This window comes from Leuciscus leuciscus (genome assembly GCF_965113295.1).
Source record: "Leuciscus leuciscus genome assembly, chromosome: 23".
Classification (NCBI taxonomy): Eukaryota; Metazoa; Chordata; class Actinopteri; order Cypriniformes; family Leuciscidae; genus Leuciscus; species Leuciscus leuciscus.
The window spans coordinates 8,946,883-8,965,399 of record NC_138747.1 but is presented as its reverse complement, the minus strand read 5'-3'; the positions used below and the strand labels follow the sequence as shown (position 1 = coordinate 8,965,399).

General features: G+C 37.4%; 1 protein-coding gene across 2 annotated transcripts; it reads left to right on the top strand.

Moving 5' to 3' along the window:
* Nucleotides 1–1,242: 1,242 nt before the first annotated feature.
* Nucleotides 1,243–18,498, top strand: LOC309487671 (uncharacterized protein). 2 transcript variants are annotated; one of them, XM_082155419.1, is made up of 18 exons: nt 1,243–1,914; nt 3,795–3,962; nt 4,056–4,156; nt 4,239–4,353; nt 4,454–4,525; nt 4,774–4,889; nt 8,231–8,387; nt 10,551–10,681; nt 10,824–10,920; nt 11,014–11,292; nt 11,498–11,629; nt 12,274–12,426; nt 12,880–13,097; nt 13,247–13,415; nt 13,547–13,678; nt 14,223–14,966; nt 15,392–16,688; nt 17,811–18,498. In XM_082155419.1, exons 1-18 carry the CDS (start codon nt 1,477–1,479, stop codon nt 17,861–17,863), a joined length of 4,572 nt encoding a protein of 1,523 aa, XP_082011545.1. In that variant the 5' UTR covers nt 1,243–1,476; the 3' UTR covers nt 17,864–18,498. The 2 variants fall into 2 exon arrangements, with proteins under 2 accessions (XP_082011545.1, XP_082011546.1); XM_082155420.1 differs by lacking the exon at nt 1,243–1,914 and having other exon boundaries at nt 3,824–3,962; nt 4,066–4,156.
* The last annotated feature ends 19 nt before the right edge of the window (nt 18,499–18,517 follow it).

The window sequence follows — 18,517 nt, the reverse complement described above, 5'->3', positions numbered from 1 at the left end:
GCTGTCGTATCTCTGTGAGGTATCTCTGTTCTTTGTACAACGATGTAGAATTAGTACAATTAATCTTTAAGTCTAGACAAGCAGTGACATTAACCAGCCCTATACTGTGCTTATATATGTCTGGACATGTTGGTAATTTCCTTCAGTAGTGCTTTATTTTACAGCCCTGTTCCCTTTGTAGCAGCATACCATGTACTTATTATAGTAATAACAATAAGTGGGTAATAACTGGTACTAACCCTCCTACACCATAACCTTAACCCATGAGTTTACCTATATTAGAGTATTTTTGGTTACACTTTATTTTAAGATGTCCATATTAAAGTGTAATTATACATTTAATAACTGAGTAATAATAATTAACTGCATGTACTTACTATAGGATTAGGTTTTGCTTTAGGTTTAGTTTCATGTAATTATGCATCATTTATAGTTACTACTACATGTAACATGTGTAACAAGGACACTGTATTACCATATTTTCTTAGGTAAGTACACTGTAAGTGCACGTATACTGTACAATAAAGTGCAACATAAGTAAATAGTAATTCATAACATATTGACTGCTATATGAACTTTAAAGGCTGTTAAAGTAAACTTCATACACAAAAATCACACAAAATTAAGTGTCAGGACTATCAGCGTTTTGAGATAACACTAATCCTCACAGTCAAGTGCTATACAGTAGCTTGTTCCAACACACTGTACCAAACACCTGGTTTGAATCAGAGGAGGGCCACAGCCAGAATGTGCAATGTTTTCCCCTGTTGCTGCTCTGTAAACATTTAGATAATAGTATGAGACTACCACCGTCTCAACCACTTACAGCCTCCTGCATCTGCACACCTACTTATCTGTTTATTTAGTTGCAGGAAGAATCCAAGCATATCTTTAGATGAGCAAAATGGTGCTTATTTGGTAACATAAAGGAAAATGTGATTTGTATGCTGCATTAAATCTGACAAAAGGACTGCATGAAAAAAAAAAAAAAAAAAGGGAAAGGGAACAGCTGAGGAAAAATAAATGACATCATTGTCGAGAAGCAAGGCCTCAGAGAGGGCTCGACTCTGTGTTTCTGACTCTTATCTTCCCACAACTTCTTATTTTAGGAGGAAGCTTTTACAGCTTGGGTTTACAGCCCTCTCTCCCTCCAAATGGGGCCGTGGCTAAGTGTGATGACCTCACCCTGTTTCTACTAAACTCTCCCTATCCTTCTCCTCCCTCAACCCCCCCTCTCGCTTTCTCATAGTCTGTGCAGAAGTGAGGCTTTGCAAGAGTCACGTTCTCCACAGTTCCTGCAGTCTGCATCTCAACAGTCTCTCAGAACAATTCAGACTGGACCATTTTAGCTTAAAAGACTATTAACTGACTTGGTTGACTTCAGGCTTGTAATTTTATTAATGTTGCAGAAGAAGGATTCTTTTAAACAATGAGAATGATGTTTTATTGTTTTATGGTCATTTGCTCCTCATTCTGATGATTAAAGCAAGAAGAGCAATGAAGAGGATCCAACCTTTTACTATCGGGACTAAGTTATCTGTCCCCTCCGAGACAAAATGCTTGGATTATGTGGGAATCATCCTTCCTGTACCGGGTCTGGACTGCTGTGAAATGAGAAACGACTCAAACGATGACAATTCTTCCTTCCATCAGGAGAGAGTGTCCACATCTACACCAGTGGAGGGACTTTCAGACGATATTAAAGAGGAAGATGAGAGGGATTCTGTGTCCCCATCAACTTCCTCCAGATCTATCAAGAAGATTGCTATGTGTGCAAACGCTGAAAGCCAGATCAACTGCCATGTCACTGACTTTAACGTGACAAACTATGAGACGAACAAGCCAAGTACTTCTACTGAAAAGCTGTCTCTAGTTGAGGAAAGACTGAGTGACAAGTCTGGTGCACAGCTAGAGGTGAGCAAGAATGCATTGTCTTCATGTGTTGGACATTATGTTTCTTAGCTGGAAATTATTTACACATATAGCCTACATACAGTATAATTTTTTTATATATATATGTATGTATATGTGTTCTGTATATATATGTATATGTATATGTGTATATATATATATATATATATATATATATATATGTATGTATATATATAATATTATTATTATTTTTAGAGTACATTTTTCTAGAGTCATGTTTTATTTTTATTTTATTAGAATCATATTTTTGTAAAGTCATATTTTTATGACTAAATATCATATTTTTTACATTTTTATACAATATTTTAATTTATAATAATACATATTATAATAGTTCCTATATCCCACTTTAATATTTTCTCCTCACTGAATGCAATTTTACAAACAAAACATAAAACAAATGTCTGCAGGATCATAAGATCCTAAAAACCACAACAGCATTTGCATTCTTTTCAAATAATTTTTATTTTTTTAACTGGCATCACAACATATTTTTCACAGGCGTCACAGCTCCATATTTGTTTTTCTCAGTTTCAGTCTCTCGCTGTTTTTTATGAGCTGTTTGTTAAATTGTTACAGTTACCGCTTGCCCATGCACTCACTCCACAGTTTCCCACAAAACTAGAAATGCAGCTTCTCGTAGCATGCACAAATGAGTACAACAAGAACACATTGTCTTATTGTGAGAGGAAGAAAAAAGAAGAAGAAAAAACTGTGTGGATTATTACAGTTTTGCACACTGTGCTCATTGAGATGAGGTCATAGCCAGGCCCCTCATTACACAAGCCCACAACCGAGATGAACTGGTAATTTCCACAAAAAAAATGGGAAGTAGTTCTAAACTGGAACACAGAGGGAAGGATCTGAGAATAAACTGATGATAAAACATGGCACAACTACACTAATGATACCAAATAATATTTAAACTATTGGTCGGGATGCACTTTGTGGCTAAATAAATGGAAAATGATGTTACAGTATTCCACAACTTAAACTCGATTCCTGTTTATATGTAAGTGGTAAAGCCATAAAGCCATAATGTAAATGTTAGAGGGCAAAAGGTGTGGTTTGCCCGCTGTTACAGAATTTTAACACCATGTGCTGAGGATGCAGTCATCGCAGTGGTGCAGAAGACAAGTTAAGAAATGCAAGATCTGCAACATAAAGCACCTCCGCTAATGGATGAGATCATTATTTGGAAGTACCACACCTTGCTGCAGGCTCATGTATTGTTGGTGGGCCAACAGACTCTGATCCTGCTATTAACGTGATTTAAATCTAAAATACATCATACAAATCCCCCGGGTGTCCTAAACACAGGTGCATAAATATGAGGTGTTTGCTGTGGAGATATTTGATACCTCTGAAGAAAATGTCTTGGCATATCATCTAGTAAGCAATCTTTTCGAATTAATTTGGCCTTTAATCTGTACTTCATGTACCCAAACAAACAACAGGATTTTATTGCCTAACAGCTGAGAAACTGCAGAAGAACCAGATCTTGGTGTGCAAGACGAATTAGTTGGAACAACATAGAATGATGTAAGATATTTTGGGAGATTTACGAAATGAGAAATAGCCTGTCGGTCAATAGCATGAGGTGGAGAAGAGCAAACAATGAAAAATATATATGGTCTATAAACAACTTTCAACCAGAAATTGCCATTTCACAATAAATTACAAGGATATATATATATATACATATATACATATATACACTGCAAATGAAACCCATAACTGGTTGGACAATATTACTATAAAATTTTTTAAAAATAACTAATAAAAATAAGTTTCAGATGTTTCTTTAAAAAAAAAAGAATGCACGCTATATATCTTTAGACTGTGACTATATCTCATTACAGACTGATTCATGGACTAAAGGAAGGAAGATAAGGAACCTTCATTACGATAACAGCATGCCAGCTTTCCCATGTGATCAACCAGAGGACGCGGCTCACAGCCAAAGGAGAGACCTCAAGGACATTGAGAACTCTCTCATCCAACTGACCACAAGTCTGGACTTGATGCAGGTTAAATTCATTGTAAAGATGTTTCTGTTTTGTTTATTAATGTGTCTTGTTGAACTATTACCTCATGATTGCTTAATGCATCTCCTGTGCCAGGAGGAACAAGAAAAACCTCTTCAGAACACGTCAGATGGTGTAGATTTAGGATTGGAAATGTTTAGAACAAAACAAAGCCCGGGGGACCACGTTGACAAATCGTAAGATTTCCTGGCACTATGGAGAGTGGAGAATTATTGCACTTTTGTTAGTGATACAAACTAACAGTTAGTTTCTCTGCAGGTGGCTGAAGTTGAGATCACTCCTTAGGGACTATCATCAAGATCTCATGTTGGCACTAGACGTTTCATCGTTTTACCAACAGGCCGACAGCATCATCGGCAGCATTAATTGGAAGGTTGAGAAAACAAGCGTTGATTAGTTTTGGCATTTAGAAAAGACCTCAAACTGTCTTTATAAATAATACAAGTACTGATCCAGAATGAATTTCGTTGCAGAGGAACCTTGTATTGGCGGGCGAGATCCAAAAAAGCGACAAAGAGAAGAGAGAAATTGCCTGTCAGATCAATGTAAGTCTATCCATGATCTCATTAGAGGAAATAATGTCTTCTTGTGTAAACCTGAATTTGAGAACATGAAAACATATGAACCTGACACAGTCACTTTGCTTTTTTTATGTATGATTTCTCACTATACCTAGTCCGTTATATTAGTCTCACGCACAAGTTTTTTCTCTGGACTGTAGCATATGAACTCCAAATGAATGATGTCATTTCCTTCCACGACCCCACCCCTCTCTGGACAACTCTCTTTCCAGATGCTGAATGAGTCTGCGTCTCGCCTGTCAACTCTCCACCCAACCCTGGCCAGAAGAGTTACATGCAAACAGGCCGAGGTGAAGGAGAACTGGGCACTTCTCCAGGAGTTTCTCCGGTAAACGAGAGTCTCCTTACTGCCATTGTCCTCCTGTGGACAAAAAACAATAGTAAATAAAGTACTTGAGAGCAGTGAGGTCATATTTATGGCTTGGAATAGTACATGACATTGTGCTAAAATGGATTCCATAATGGTCAACAACCAGGAGTTGAGCTGACATGTGGTTTAGTGATGTAATGTTATGGTCTTTTATTTCGATATTGCCCTATTGCAGAGTCTTAGATCATGAATGGTAGATGTTGTTTTAATCCAATTGCTATGTATTTAGTTTCGGACTTAATTACATGTTGGTCCTGAGTTTAAGCCTTTGGCAGTTTATGCAATCTTTTTAATGGGTGATTCTGTTATAAGTATCCAGCAGGACAAATATCACTTAGAGCTTACAAAAATGTTATTTTGCTTACTGAACGATTTTTAGATCATTTTATTAAACCATGCATGTCTGGTTTAAAACGTTGCCAATACCATTAAAGGAAGCTGTAATTAGTGGCTGAGCTAACGTCACCCTTCTAAATTACAAAATATCACATTGGATCATGGCTGTTATCACAGAACAGTCAACAGCTTTAGACACAGAATTCCACAAATACTCACACCATTATGGAAACTCAGTCAGATTGGAGTGTGACCTCTGTGACCACAATAGTAGACTTCTGAAAGTGTTAGAGAGGAGATACAGAGGAACTGAATGACAGACAGGAAGAAAAAGAAAAGGTGGTTGTAGATGAACAAAGGCTATAATAGTGGAAGATTTAGTCTCAGTACTGGTGCAGATGTGAGGAATAGCTCATATGTATGGTATGAAGATATGATGAGAGACAGGTACTCTGTTAAAACGCATCTGGAGGAATGCACTGAGGAAGGAACTGATAAAAAATAACTGTCTGAATATTTGTCATAAATCTCACTATTAAAGCAACTAATTCAGATAAACAAAGTTTAAAACAACTAAGAAGAATAAAATAAACTATACATCTGAAATCAAGATTAGAGTTTTGTGGATTTTAGTTTGCATCTGTAAGGCTTTTGAAAATGTACTTTTAGCAGATACATGTTTTATAAAAATTTATTAAACACAATTTTATTACATTTATCTTAAAAGTCTTTCAATTCTAGGAAATGGAACAAATATTGATTGATTATTCTAAATTTACACCAACTGGAAACACACGTACACATATATGGTACTTCCAGTGGCCTTAGAAAAACTAGTCATTGTAATTTTAAAATACAAAATTCTGTCATGAAACTCTAAATGGCGCAGGCTGTCCTTAAAGGGATACTCCACCGATTTTTCATATTAAACTATGTTATTCCCTTAACTAAGATGAGTTGATACATACCTCTCTCGTCTCAGTGCGTGCACTAAATCCCTCTGTCTTGCGGCGAAACTTTGTTAGCACTTAGCTTAGCCCAGTTCATTCAATATGGGCCAAGCAGAGAAGCTACCAAACACCTCCACGTTTTCCCTATTTAAATACAGTTACTCGCGTAGTGTAACTCGACCTAGGACTGTGACACAAAACAAAACGTTGCGCTTTTCTAAGCGTGTAAAATGGATAACTATATTGTATGGCGGAATACCATAGCAAGTGCTTGTAAGCACTTCGACTTGGTGCAGTAATATCTTCATTCGTGAAAAATCCTCTCACCGGCCCCCGCTCCCTCTAGTGAAGATATTACTGCGCCAAGACGAAGTGCTTACAAGCACTTGCTATGGTATTCCGCCATACAATATCCATTTTACACGCTTAGAAAAGCGCAACGTTTTGTTTTGTGTCACAGTCCTAGGTCGAGTTACACTACGCGAGTAACTGTATTTAAATAGGGAAAACGTGGAGGTGTTTGGTAGCTTCTCTGCTTGGCCCATATTGAATGAACTGGGCTAAGCTAAGTGCTAACAAAGTTTCGCCACAAGACAGAGGGATTTAGTGCACGCACTGAGACGAGAGAGGTATGTATCAACTTGTCTTAGTTAAGGGAATAACATAGTTTAATATGAAAAAACGGTGGAGTATCCCTTTAACTCAATCTGCTTGCTGTCACATCATTCTCTATAGGGCAAAGCTGATTGGTTCCTGCTGTATCAGCAGCCAATGAGCTTTCTGCTCAACTTTTAAATACCTGGTCAGCATCTGCATAGCAGTTTGCAGCACTCTTTCAGAAACCTGTCACCTTCCCCAGCTCCACCTGTCTAGATCTGCTAAGGGTAATTCATGTATGGTATATTGTACAGCAGCAGAATGTCTTACTTGCTCACAGCAGTGTGTCGTCTATTGGCAGTAGCAAGTCCTGTACTTGCTCTGCAGCAGCAGCAGCGTAGCAGATCTACTCCGCCAAGACCAAACATATTAACATTGTCATCCATTACCATATCAAACACTCTGAGGGTTGTCATGACAGAAATATATATGCGAAAATCAATAATTTTGGAAAAATGAGGAAATAAGGGAGGAATGGACCTTAGTCGGGTTAGACACCATATTGAATTGATGAAAATGAAAATGAGGTTGTGATGGATAGACGTACAGTCTTTACAATGGCATGCACTGTATAAAGGTCCTAGATGATGTAATTTTCACAACTCACAACTTTTAAAACTGTTATGGAGTTTTTGGCTACTGAAAGTTTTCTTTCGGAAAGATGTTTCGTCAGCAACAAAGGTACAATCCATTGACCACACTGTATTCTATCCCTCACAGCCTCATTGTCATTCCTGTCCAAAAAATGTAATATGGCGCTATAGGTTAAATATGAATATATTCTTAAATTAATATGTTTTGGTAATGGGAGTAAACCCACAGCAGCCAAGACTTCTATATACATAAATATTGCCATGTTGTTTGTACTAATTACTGTAGGTGGCGCTATACACCAATTGTTACTTATTTGCCATTAAATTAATTAGCTATTTTTTTTAAATGCAGCAAACAAGCCATGTTGGCTTTGTCGACAGAGATGGTTACATTCCTTTTTGGCTCTTTCAACAAGTCCTCTATCACTAGCTCTGCAAACACACCTTTCCTGAAACTATGAGCTAACCAGACAAGAAGGAGGTGACATCATTGCTTGCATATCCTGCCAACAGTAATACATACCCAAACCAAAACAATTGCTGCAAAATTTCGTCCAGGATTACATAAGCAGCAGAGATATGATGTTAGTGATCTGTGGATATTTTTATATTTTCAATCTGCAAGTTGTTACCATTAAAGATTTACAGTCTACTGGCTTGTATGGTCTAAAATTATGATGAAATATCATATGTTTGAAATGTTTGAAGAGTAATGATGCCTCGGTGGTGCCATTAGAGGTAATGTTTTGTTCCACTTCTACAGGAACCAGAAGACAGATGTGTCTTCAAAACGTCCGTCAACTTTACCCGTTGATCCTCCAACCACATGCCCTGACTCACAGAGCTTTGCTAGAAATGAGGGTCACAGCATAATGGGAAAAGACGTCAAAGAGGAGCAAAACCGTCTCAGAGGATTTGAGGTTAGTTGCACTGCCTCCAAAAACATACGTTAGCGTGTGATTATAAATGACCAGTCATGACCACATAGAAAAGTAGATTGGTCTGAAATTTCTGTTCGGTGAGACAATCATTTACAATAAGGCTTTAAACTTGTCTCACTTGACAGACAACCTTCTATCTAGACAATGCTATTACTTTAGTTTTAAGTTGCAAAGATAGAAAAAAGTGAAGAGTTCAAATCATGCTTGAGAATGATGCAAGAGAATGTAAATGACCTTCAGCAAAACCACAACTGAATCCTCAAATCCAATCATATTGGCTTTCCTACTCATGTGATTTCTATAGAGGCCTGTTTCTGCCTCAGATTAAACACATTACTAATAAAAGTAATGTGAGATGAAGTTTAAGATAATAAAGTCACATTTTAAATATAAAGTTAAACTGTCATATATAGTCACAATTACCTTATGTAAATATAAAAACATACATATTTTTTTAAGTTGAAATGGGCTTCTCCAGATATAATATAACAACTAAATACCACGCAAACTTACCACCATAATAACAGGGCATTGTGAGTAGTTGCCAGGGCGTTGCTAAGTGGTTTTAAGCATGTTGCTATGCAGTTGCTGAGATATTTTAAGTGGTTCTAAGCATGTTGCTATGCGTTTGCTGAAGTGTGGTTTTAAGCACGTTGCTATGAGGTTGCTAAAGTGTTTTAAATGGATTTAAGCATGTGGTTGCTAGGGTATATCTTACCAGCCTAAGTCAAAAGATACCACCCCATGTGTCTGTGACATTCTGGTGTGAATTATCCATGATTATACTATGGGGCAGTTGAATGCTTGAATCTTCCGATTAGTTGAAGAATGTTCTCGGCTAAAGTAGTTCCAGGCAGGTTTTGACCGAATTAGCTACATGTCCATATCACTTCGCCATTTTTCATTTCAGTTATTTCAAAGGTCCTTACAGCCTACAACAGCAAAATAATCAAAACTCAAGTAAATGAAAATAGTAAACAATAGGATAAAAACGACAAATTATTTAGATGTTTTTTGCCACAAAATTATGTTTTATGTACGGAAAGCAGCACATGCTCTTCTACTCAAATGCACACACATACATTACGGACACACACTCACACAGAAATGTGTTGTTAGCATTGCTCTGACGATTTTATATGTAAAATAGTTTAGCAACTTCCCAGCTAACAATGTTTGGTTCCCAGAACTTTAGTTTTTGGTTCCTAGAACATTCTTTTTTACGGTTTGTTTTTGGTTAGACAGGCAAGTTTTCTAAACGGAAATAGAATGTTACTTTTTGGTTTGAAGAACATTATTCTAACGTTCCCCTAACCTCTTTACTCCTATATCATAACCACACTGCAACGTTCTGGGAACATTATGTTATGGTTCCAAAATAATAACATAAAATAACTTAACAGAAATTTTTATTTTTAGGTTATTTAAAAATAACCTCCCTGCAACGTTCTGGGAACGTTATTTTATGGTTGCAAAAAATAAAACCTAAAAAGAACGTTCCTAGATTGTTATTATTTGATTCTCAAAACAATAACCAAACGGGAACCAAATATTAACGTTAGGAGAACGTTCTGTGTTTGCTGGGTTAAAAGCTATGACTATTCTCTCTAGTGAGGTAATAACGCCGCTGTTCTTGAATCAGATAAAAGTGCAGTTTCGCTATTAGTCGAGAAGCTGCTGCCGAACACTATTGAGAGACGCACAGAAATGCTTAATCTCTCTCTCTCTCTCTCTCTCTCTCTCTCTCTCTCTCTCTCTCTCTCTCTCTAATAACTGAATTAATAACTACATTAGTCTGCTATCAATGGCTCAAGCCTCTGTTAGCTCTAAAACATTGTTTTGGAATTAGCAATGGAGTTGTGGGATGAGATTCGTAAGAAATTAGTCCTACTCACAAGAGCGTTTTAAGGACAAAAACCTGACAAATGTCTTGAAAAACAGCATCTAAACAATGTCTTGATGTGTAGTATAAGTGGAATAATTGACGTCGGGTCATTGAATTATTAGAAAATAATGCACACCCGAGGTGTAACAGCCATGACGTGCATTACCATCTCATGTGTGCATTATTTTCTAATAATTCAACGGCCCGACATCAATTATTATTAAACTTATTATATGCCTAAACATTTATTTCTGCAGTGCTCTCAAGGGCTGTGGGCCCATAGGATGTGGAGTCCAGTTGAGGAATGTTCTGTAGGGAGTCGAGGCTCACTGTCGGAGAGCAGCTGTTCCAAGCTGGACAATATCTCGGAAAAACAGGACAGGAAGAGGTGCAATTATTTTTTTATTTCACAATGAATATGTGGATGACTGATGAGTAAATGATCCGTAATTGTGTGATGTCATTTCATACAATGGATTTCAAGATGCAGTTGTTGAGTAAAGTTTGATTAACAGTTAATGCTTTCCCAGCTGTATCGCTCAGATGGCTCAAACAACCCCTGTTTCCGCTCAAGATTGTTTCATACCCAATAAGCTGGTGAAAGAGTTGAAGACATCCACTGGAATGGTAATACGATTTCAAGATTTTTTCATAACAATGCACTAAACTCATAAATGATCTCACTTTCTCTTTTCATCTCCTTTTGGAAATTGAATAAAGAATGAAGAGCATGACTGCTCAAAGCAAAGACAAGACCACAAAATAGAGGAGCTCCTAAGCCAGGTGGAGGTCCTTTGGGATGCTCTGCAGACGAAATATGGAGAGAACAATCAGACTGAACCAGTGGAAAAAAACCAAACTGGAGATAAAGCCGCACAGATGGTATCAGAATTCACACTTTCAAACCATCTCCCGGAAAATGTAGAAGGCGGCAGTTCAGGAATGCTTGAAAAGTTCCTTGAACTTCTGGATCCCATCGGATATCACAAAAAGAGCCAAGTAAGCCAAACATCATATACAATATTAAACCTCTTGTTTTAAGTGTCATTTTTTTTATGCTGTAATTATTCGAAAACATGAACATAAAAAGAAAAATGTAGCATACTCTGTTTCAGACTCAACATGATGTTTCTGTGTATGATTTTAGAAAATGTAATGAATACAGTTCTTCAGGACCACTTACACCATTGTGAATCTGCTTTAGGATGTTCCTGGACCACTGCAAAGGCAAGAAATGGCTGAGGATGCAGAAATGTCACTGGGTTTACTGAGTCATCAAACTGATCAAGAAAGATCCCAGCAACAGGACCAGACCACTGATGAACTACAAAGCTCGGTAGAATATGAGCTTGTTTCACAAAGCGATGTCCAATATCAACCTGATATTAGAGATATACATATAAATAAATGGCATTCACAATATTTGACCAATTTGTATCGCACTGCTAATAATTTTTTCCAAAACATCTCAAAAAAGTTTTTGGAAATTTAAGGCACATGACATGGCTTGCTCAGTTGGGGATATTTTGGGGATATTTAATTTAATTTTATCAATCAATAAATTCCTCTTGAAATAAACTTTGTTGTATTATTTAAATTTAATACTGTGAAGCTGCTTTGATACAATCTGTATTGTGAAAAGCGCTATACAAATAAACTTGACTTGACTTGACATGTAAAATGTATAAATGATTAATTATGTTCAAATTATTACATAGTAACTATATTTTGAAGTAACTAGTTACTTTGGGAATATTTGGTTAAAATACTAATATATAATGATAATAATAATGGATACGAAAGTAAAGTTAATTCAGTGAAAATGTCTAGCATTGTTATAGTTTAAAGATGCCAATTGGTTGATATTTTATGAATTGCCATTATGACATTCTGACATTAAAACTGACACTTTTTGTGGCTACTGCATGTTTTTTCATAGTCAATCACATATCAGTTAAGAGCAGATTTATCTTTCCTCAGCTATCTAATCTAACACTGCGGATAAACCAGCACCTCTGCCGCTGTGCTGAGCTCAGTATGGACCTCCTGGATATAGAAGCAGATATGGCTGTGCTTTGTGACTCTGACCTCAGTGGTCTGGAAGGGCTACAGGAGCAGCAGGATGACCTAGAGGTCAGATAATAAAAAAATACATTTACTAATGTATACTAGAAGTTTATTACTATTTGAATGACCCCAGAGCAGTAATTAAAGGGATAGTCGACCCAAAAATGAAATTTCTGTCATTACTTGTTGTTCCAAACCTGTGTGAGTTTCTTTGTTCTGCTGAATCTAAAAGAAGATATTTTGAAGAATGTTGGTAACCAGATAGTGGACGGTAGCCATTAACTTCCATAGTATTTTTTCCTACTATGGAAGTCAATGGCTATCGTCAACTTTCCAACATTCATCAAAATACCTTCTTCCTGCAGTAGTTAAAGATTGGCCCAGCTGTTTAAGTATTAAAAGGTTGCTAAGATTAAACAGTATTAAATTAATTATAGGTTACATTTAAGGGATTTGTTGAATGAGCTCATAAATGTCACACTTTTAATCAATTTGTCATTCTAATTATGTCTCACAAAGGCTCATTATAATATCATCGAGTCAGAGGTGAGAGAGATGGAGAGACTAGCCAGACAGCTACAGGTTCCTTCCCCAGAGGAGACAGACCCTCTCAGGGAAGAAGTTCAGGCGATCCTGCAGGCTTGGGAGGAAGTAGGCCGCAACATGACTGAGAACAGAGGCCGCCTGGAGAAGTTTCACCAGATTCAGGACTACTTTGAAAACTATCTTGCCATGATGTAAGAGAGAACGTCTGACTAATTTTGATAACTATTCATTGTGAATATTTCATGTTTAATGTCAACAACTTAAGCAGGAAATACTTTCCCATATGTGGTATTGTTATATTATATTAGTTTAGAACGGTCTCTATTTTTGTGTCCTTTAGTACGTGGACAGAGAACACCAGATCCTGTCTCCTTGCTGGCAGCTCTGCTTGCAGAGAGAGTGAAATTGCAGAGATTGATCACTGCATTGAAACAAAGCTGGATGAGTTTAGCAAACTGGCTGCAGCTGGTCAAATGCTTATGCAAGACGAGAGTCAGTTTAAAGACATTGTGAGTGTGTGATTGATTTACTCACTGTTACCACATGGTCATCTAAAAGCGATGTCAACTGTCTTGCGGCGTCCATCTGCAGAATGTTCGTTATGATGATGTTTTCTTGATTAACATCTTCCTGTCTCTAGATCAAGGAGAGAACAGATGAGTTGCAAAGCATGCTGGGATGGATCCAGGTGAACTGGCACGCTCAAAGAGAGCAGCTTAAAAGAAACAAGGATGGGAGATCAGAGTCAACAAACGATCCTGCTCAACAGCAGGTTTCTAGATTTTTTTTCCGACATCTTTTACAAATGATGTAATTTAAAACATGTAAGGGATAAAGTCATGTGATCAATATGGCAAAATGAACCCCGTCAGGATCTTGTATCACCCTGAAGGAATTTTGTAATAATGGCCATCTGACTGCACATTATCCTGCTTAATAAACAAATGCTTATTAAATAAAAATAAAAAAAAAGCTTGAATTACTATATTATTTGAGAGGAAAAAGTGATACAAGAGATATAAAACACAACTATGTTGAAATCCTTTACTTAGGACAACATTCTCTTAAATAGTTTAGTTATTATTTTTAAAAATCACAGCAAAATTCTGCGACTGACATATCAGAATCATGCATGTTAGATAAAGTCATAATTTGAAATAATGCAGTGTATTAATCCCTCATTCATTAATTATTTATCTTATTTTAAATAAATACAATTTTATTTTATTTTTTAAATAAAAAAAGAAATACACTTTAATTGAATTGATTAATAATACAATTAAAATGCTATTATTTTTGTACTTTTTCTTGTTTAGGATATGCCTTTCAAAAATCCTTCTGATAGTCTGTGCAGTACAAATGGAGAGGTCAAAGGAGGTGCTACTGAAACACAGTCATCTCAAAACAACTCCGAGCAACAGAGTGGGAAACATGATGTGTCCAGTGTTGTTAGTCAGGAGTCCTGCCTTTCAAAGGCAGCGCTAGGCTCTAGCATCTGTCTCATTTTGACCTTTGATGAACAGTCTTCAGGCATCAACCAAGTGAAAAAGCAATGGTCACCCAACAATAATGACATACATGAAGATTCAACAAGCAGCGTTCAGGCGGACAGACATCAATCACAAGACAAAACCTCGATGCAAATGCAACAGCCACAAGAAATGCTTCTGGTGAAATGGCCGAATGAATCAGTCATGAGTAAAGAGACCCAACAAAATTCATCTTTTTGGAATCTTGGACAATTGCAAAACAAAAACCATGGAGAACCCGTCCAGTCACTAAGCAAACAGGAAGTATCCAGCCTTTTGTCCCCATGTAACACTGAATCATCTTTTTGCAACCACCTAACAGAGAATCCGCAGTCCATCAACAACCAATCTAATCTGCGATTATCACCAGACACTGATCAACTAACAGTCATGCATCAAGCGCAAAACCCTCAGTCACCAAACTACAAGCAAGACTTGATGCGGAATGCAACACACAACAATCTAGAAACAAACCAAGACCAAAGTGACGACCACCTGCGGCATGAAGTGGCAGCTGAAGTCACTCATAGAGTAAGTAAGACTTCAAAAACTGCGTTAACTTCAGACACATTCCAAACTGAGCTCAAAGCTCGCACACAAACCAGACATGCATGTGCTTATTATTCTCCCGGCTCTGTACATCCTGTCCCATGTGGTAAAACAATGACCTCATGATTAAGTTTCCATGGCATGGCTTTGAAAAGCCTCCTGGTGGTGTGTATTGTAATAATGCGCTGTGAAGCCGCCATATAGGATTTATTAACTTGGCATGCAATCATATTAGTCATGCATCAGCTATTGCCATCACAGCTGTGTGTGTATGCATTCAAGAGCCATATAATTGTCAGTTTACAGAACGCTTGTGGGCCATTACAACTGACCGTGGGTTTGTTTTTACGAGATTGTAAGTTGCATCTCTGCTTATCTAAACGTTTGCATTCATCTTTCTGTGGCAGGTGTTCACGTATTTACACGTATCGGATAGTTACAGATCTGCAGGACGAGTCTTGGAGGTCCTATCCCCACCACATGCAGAAGGGCAGGACATGACAACCTCTGAGTTGGGTTCCTCCTCAGTTCAATCGCCCTCCTCCTTCTCGCAAAATGTCACAGCTGAAGAAGGAATGGTTTACAATCACAACAGATTCAAGGCAAGTTCTTTGTTCAAGATTAAAGAGCCGATCAGAAGTAAGGAGGATGAGCAGAGAAGAAACTCTACGCTTGGCAATGTAAGATTGGAAAGGTCTGGCAAATCTTTAAGCATTTTCAGACGGAGGTGTAACACTTGGCCAGAAGGAGAACGGAAAGCGAAAGAAAGTCATTCAAACTCCAATCTTCAGGTTTTCATTAAAAAAGACATGTTACCGGTGGATTCTGTCATTGATAACAAATCCAACCCTTTTCCAGAAGACAGTTTGCCCAATGCTGTCAAGACTTCAAGTGGAGCAGTTAAAAACATCTGCTCTTATTTGTCTCTAGGATCCACTCTTAGCTTCAGTCTTCCCAAGAACTTTCACAACAGTGTCTCGGACATGGAAAATAAAGAGGAGATTGAACCTGTGCAGATTAATGATGACTCAAACAACCAAACATTACCATCAACTCGAACTCCACAATTAGAACTAGAGGTGGAACCAATGATTCATATCAGACAAACTGAAATAAACCCGGTAGATATGGAAGATTGTGAAGATACAGAAGAACCTGAGGTCAAGACCCAACAATTGAACCAAGTTCATGAAAGCACAGAACCTGCCTTGAGGGTTTTCACATTAGTTGAATATGAAGGACCTGATAATGATTCCTCGAGCTGTCACAAAGCCTCTCCTCCAGTGGTCAATGGTTCCCCATCAGTCAGTCAATGCAGGCCTCTATGTCCTTCTTCATCCTGTGGTCACAATTGCTTTAGTGTTCATACCAAAATAAAAGACCTGAATGGCCACTTATACAACACGTCCAAACATGTGAAGATAAACACCTCAGAAAACTTGTTCCCTAATGGCCAGGGCTCCCGTAAGAGAGGCCGAATCATAAACTGTGGTGTGAGAGACTGTGCAGTGTGTTTCAGTGATACAGTGAAAGAGACCAGAGTAGACTGTGCAGAGAAAGCAGACATCAACACGGAGGGACTTCTTCAGCCAGGGCACTGGCTGTTTCAGCAGGAGGAAGAGGAACTGGAAGATATCTGGAGAGGAAGAGTGGGTAATCTCACTTCAAACTGTGCTGTGGAAAAAGATACAGATGAAGAAACAGGTAGGAGAGGATTCTTACAATAAAGGTTAATGACTGATATTGAATTTGTCATATTTTGTTGTTTTTTTTGTTATTTTTAAACTGCAATTTGCACCAATATAATGCCTATATATACTATAGTTCAAACGTTTTTACAGAAATTGATACTTTTATTTAGCAACGGCATAATAAATTGACCAAAAATGACATTTACAGTGTTACAAAGTATGAAATGTTTAAATATTAAAATGTATCACAGTTTTCACTAAAATATAAGCAGCACAACTGTTTTCAACATCGATTATAATAATAGATGTTTCTTGAGCACCAATTCAACATGATTTCTGAAGGATCATGTGACACTGAAGACTGGAGTAATGGCTGCTGACAGTTCAGGTTTGCGTCCAATCGTCCAATTAATTGGTCATCACTGAAAATTATGTGATAGAATATTAAACAATAGAGTAGTGCCGTTCTTTGGAGACACTGACATGTCGTCATATGGTTAACTCGTGCCATATTCATATTAGTGGCTAGACTATGTGACCTGCCAAAGTGTGATGTGATTAGCAAATAGCTCCATCTGTTGGGCATGTGCACAGTTCAGAGTCAGACGGTTCTTCAATACTCTCCATTGAGCAACATTTTATGTTTTACTTTTAATTGAGCAATTGTTATGAATGATAACACATCTAATATAATGTGAATGTTGCATTAGAGAAGTACAGGCTATACATAAAGAGCTACAGGAATTGTATACTTTTTATTGGTGGGACACCTGCAATTCTGGACGAAGAGAATGAAAAAGACAGTGTCTGTAATTGAATTAGATATTTTTATGCTCCAGTTATTAATCATGAAATGATATGGCCTTTATTACACTGACAAATACTCCAGGCTGCAATAATGACAATATCTCATGGGGATAACAGGGAAATTGATCGCCATGTTTGACAGCTGTGTTGGGCCCTAAACACAGCTTTCAAAATTAGGCCAGTATTTCCCTTTAGACTTAAAATTTGCTTAAAATTGAGAACATGAATGAGTATATGATATGACACATGCAGATTTATAATGAAAAACAAATGAACAATTACATTTCCTCTTTTAATGGCAGGCTAATTGCTTTTTTTTTTATCGCAGGGCTATCAATCAAAACCAGCAGGGGACAAGTAGCACACCCACTCCATGGATGAGATGGTTATTTTGCCCGTGTAACCCCGTCACATCATTGGCAAGATGGGTTATTTCATGGATGGGATCGTTTTGAACATCTCATCATTTATCTGCTGTGCATTTACTATGCTGTACATGTATTATTGTATTTCAGTTGTATTCTTCTCTATATCAACATGGTAAATTTAATGCAAAACTGTCTTTCTGAAGGTTGATCCAAGACCCACTGTATAGACTACAGTGCAGACACACAAAAGAAGTTTGAAATTACCATTGCCCAACTCCAGGTGGAGCCCTTGTCCTGCTTATAGTGGACGGTTTAACCCATGTACAATAAAAAGGCACCTCTGTACACACCCATTTCGAGCTAACAACAAAATCATCAGACCCAGAGACATCATCCTGCTGATTCGCGGAGGAAATAATAACAAGACTGTCATGAGAAAAAACTTGCATATATGGCATTCCCTTTTATAACCAGACTCTATTGTAATAAGCTGTACATCTCAGAAAACAGTTTGTAAATCACTATCATGGAGCATATATGACATTGAAGGGATTATTAATGTGTTTGTGTGGCCATAAAGTGCTGTTTTGTTATTCTCACACTTACATCGTTCACTATTTTGCACAAAATAAAACTGAAACCACATGAGTGTCAGTGTGACTTGTAT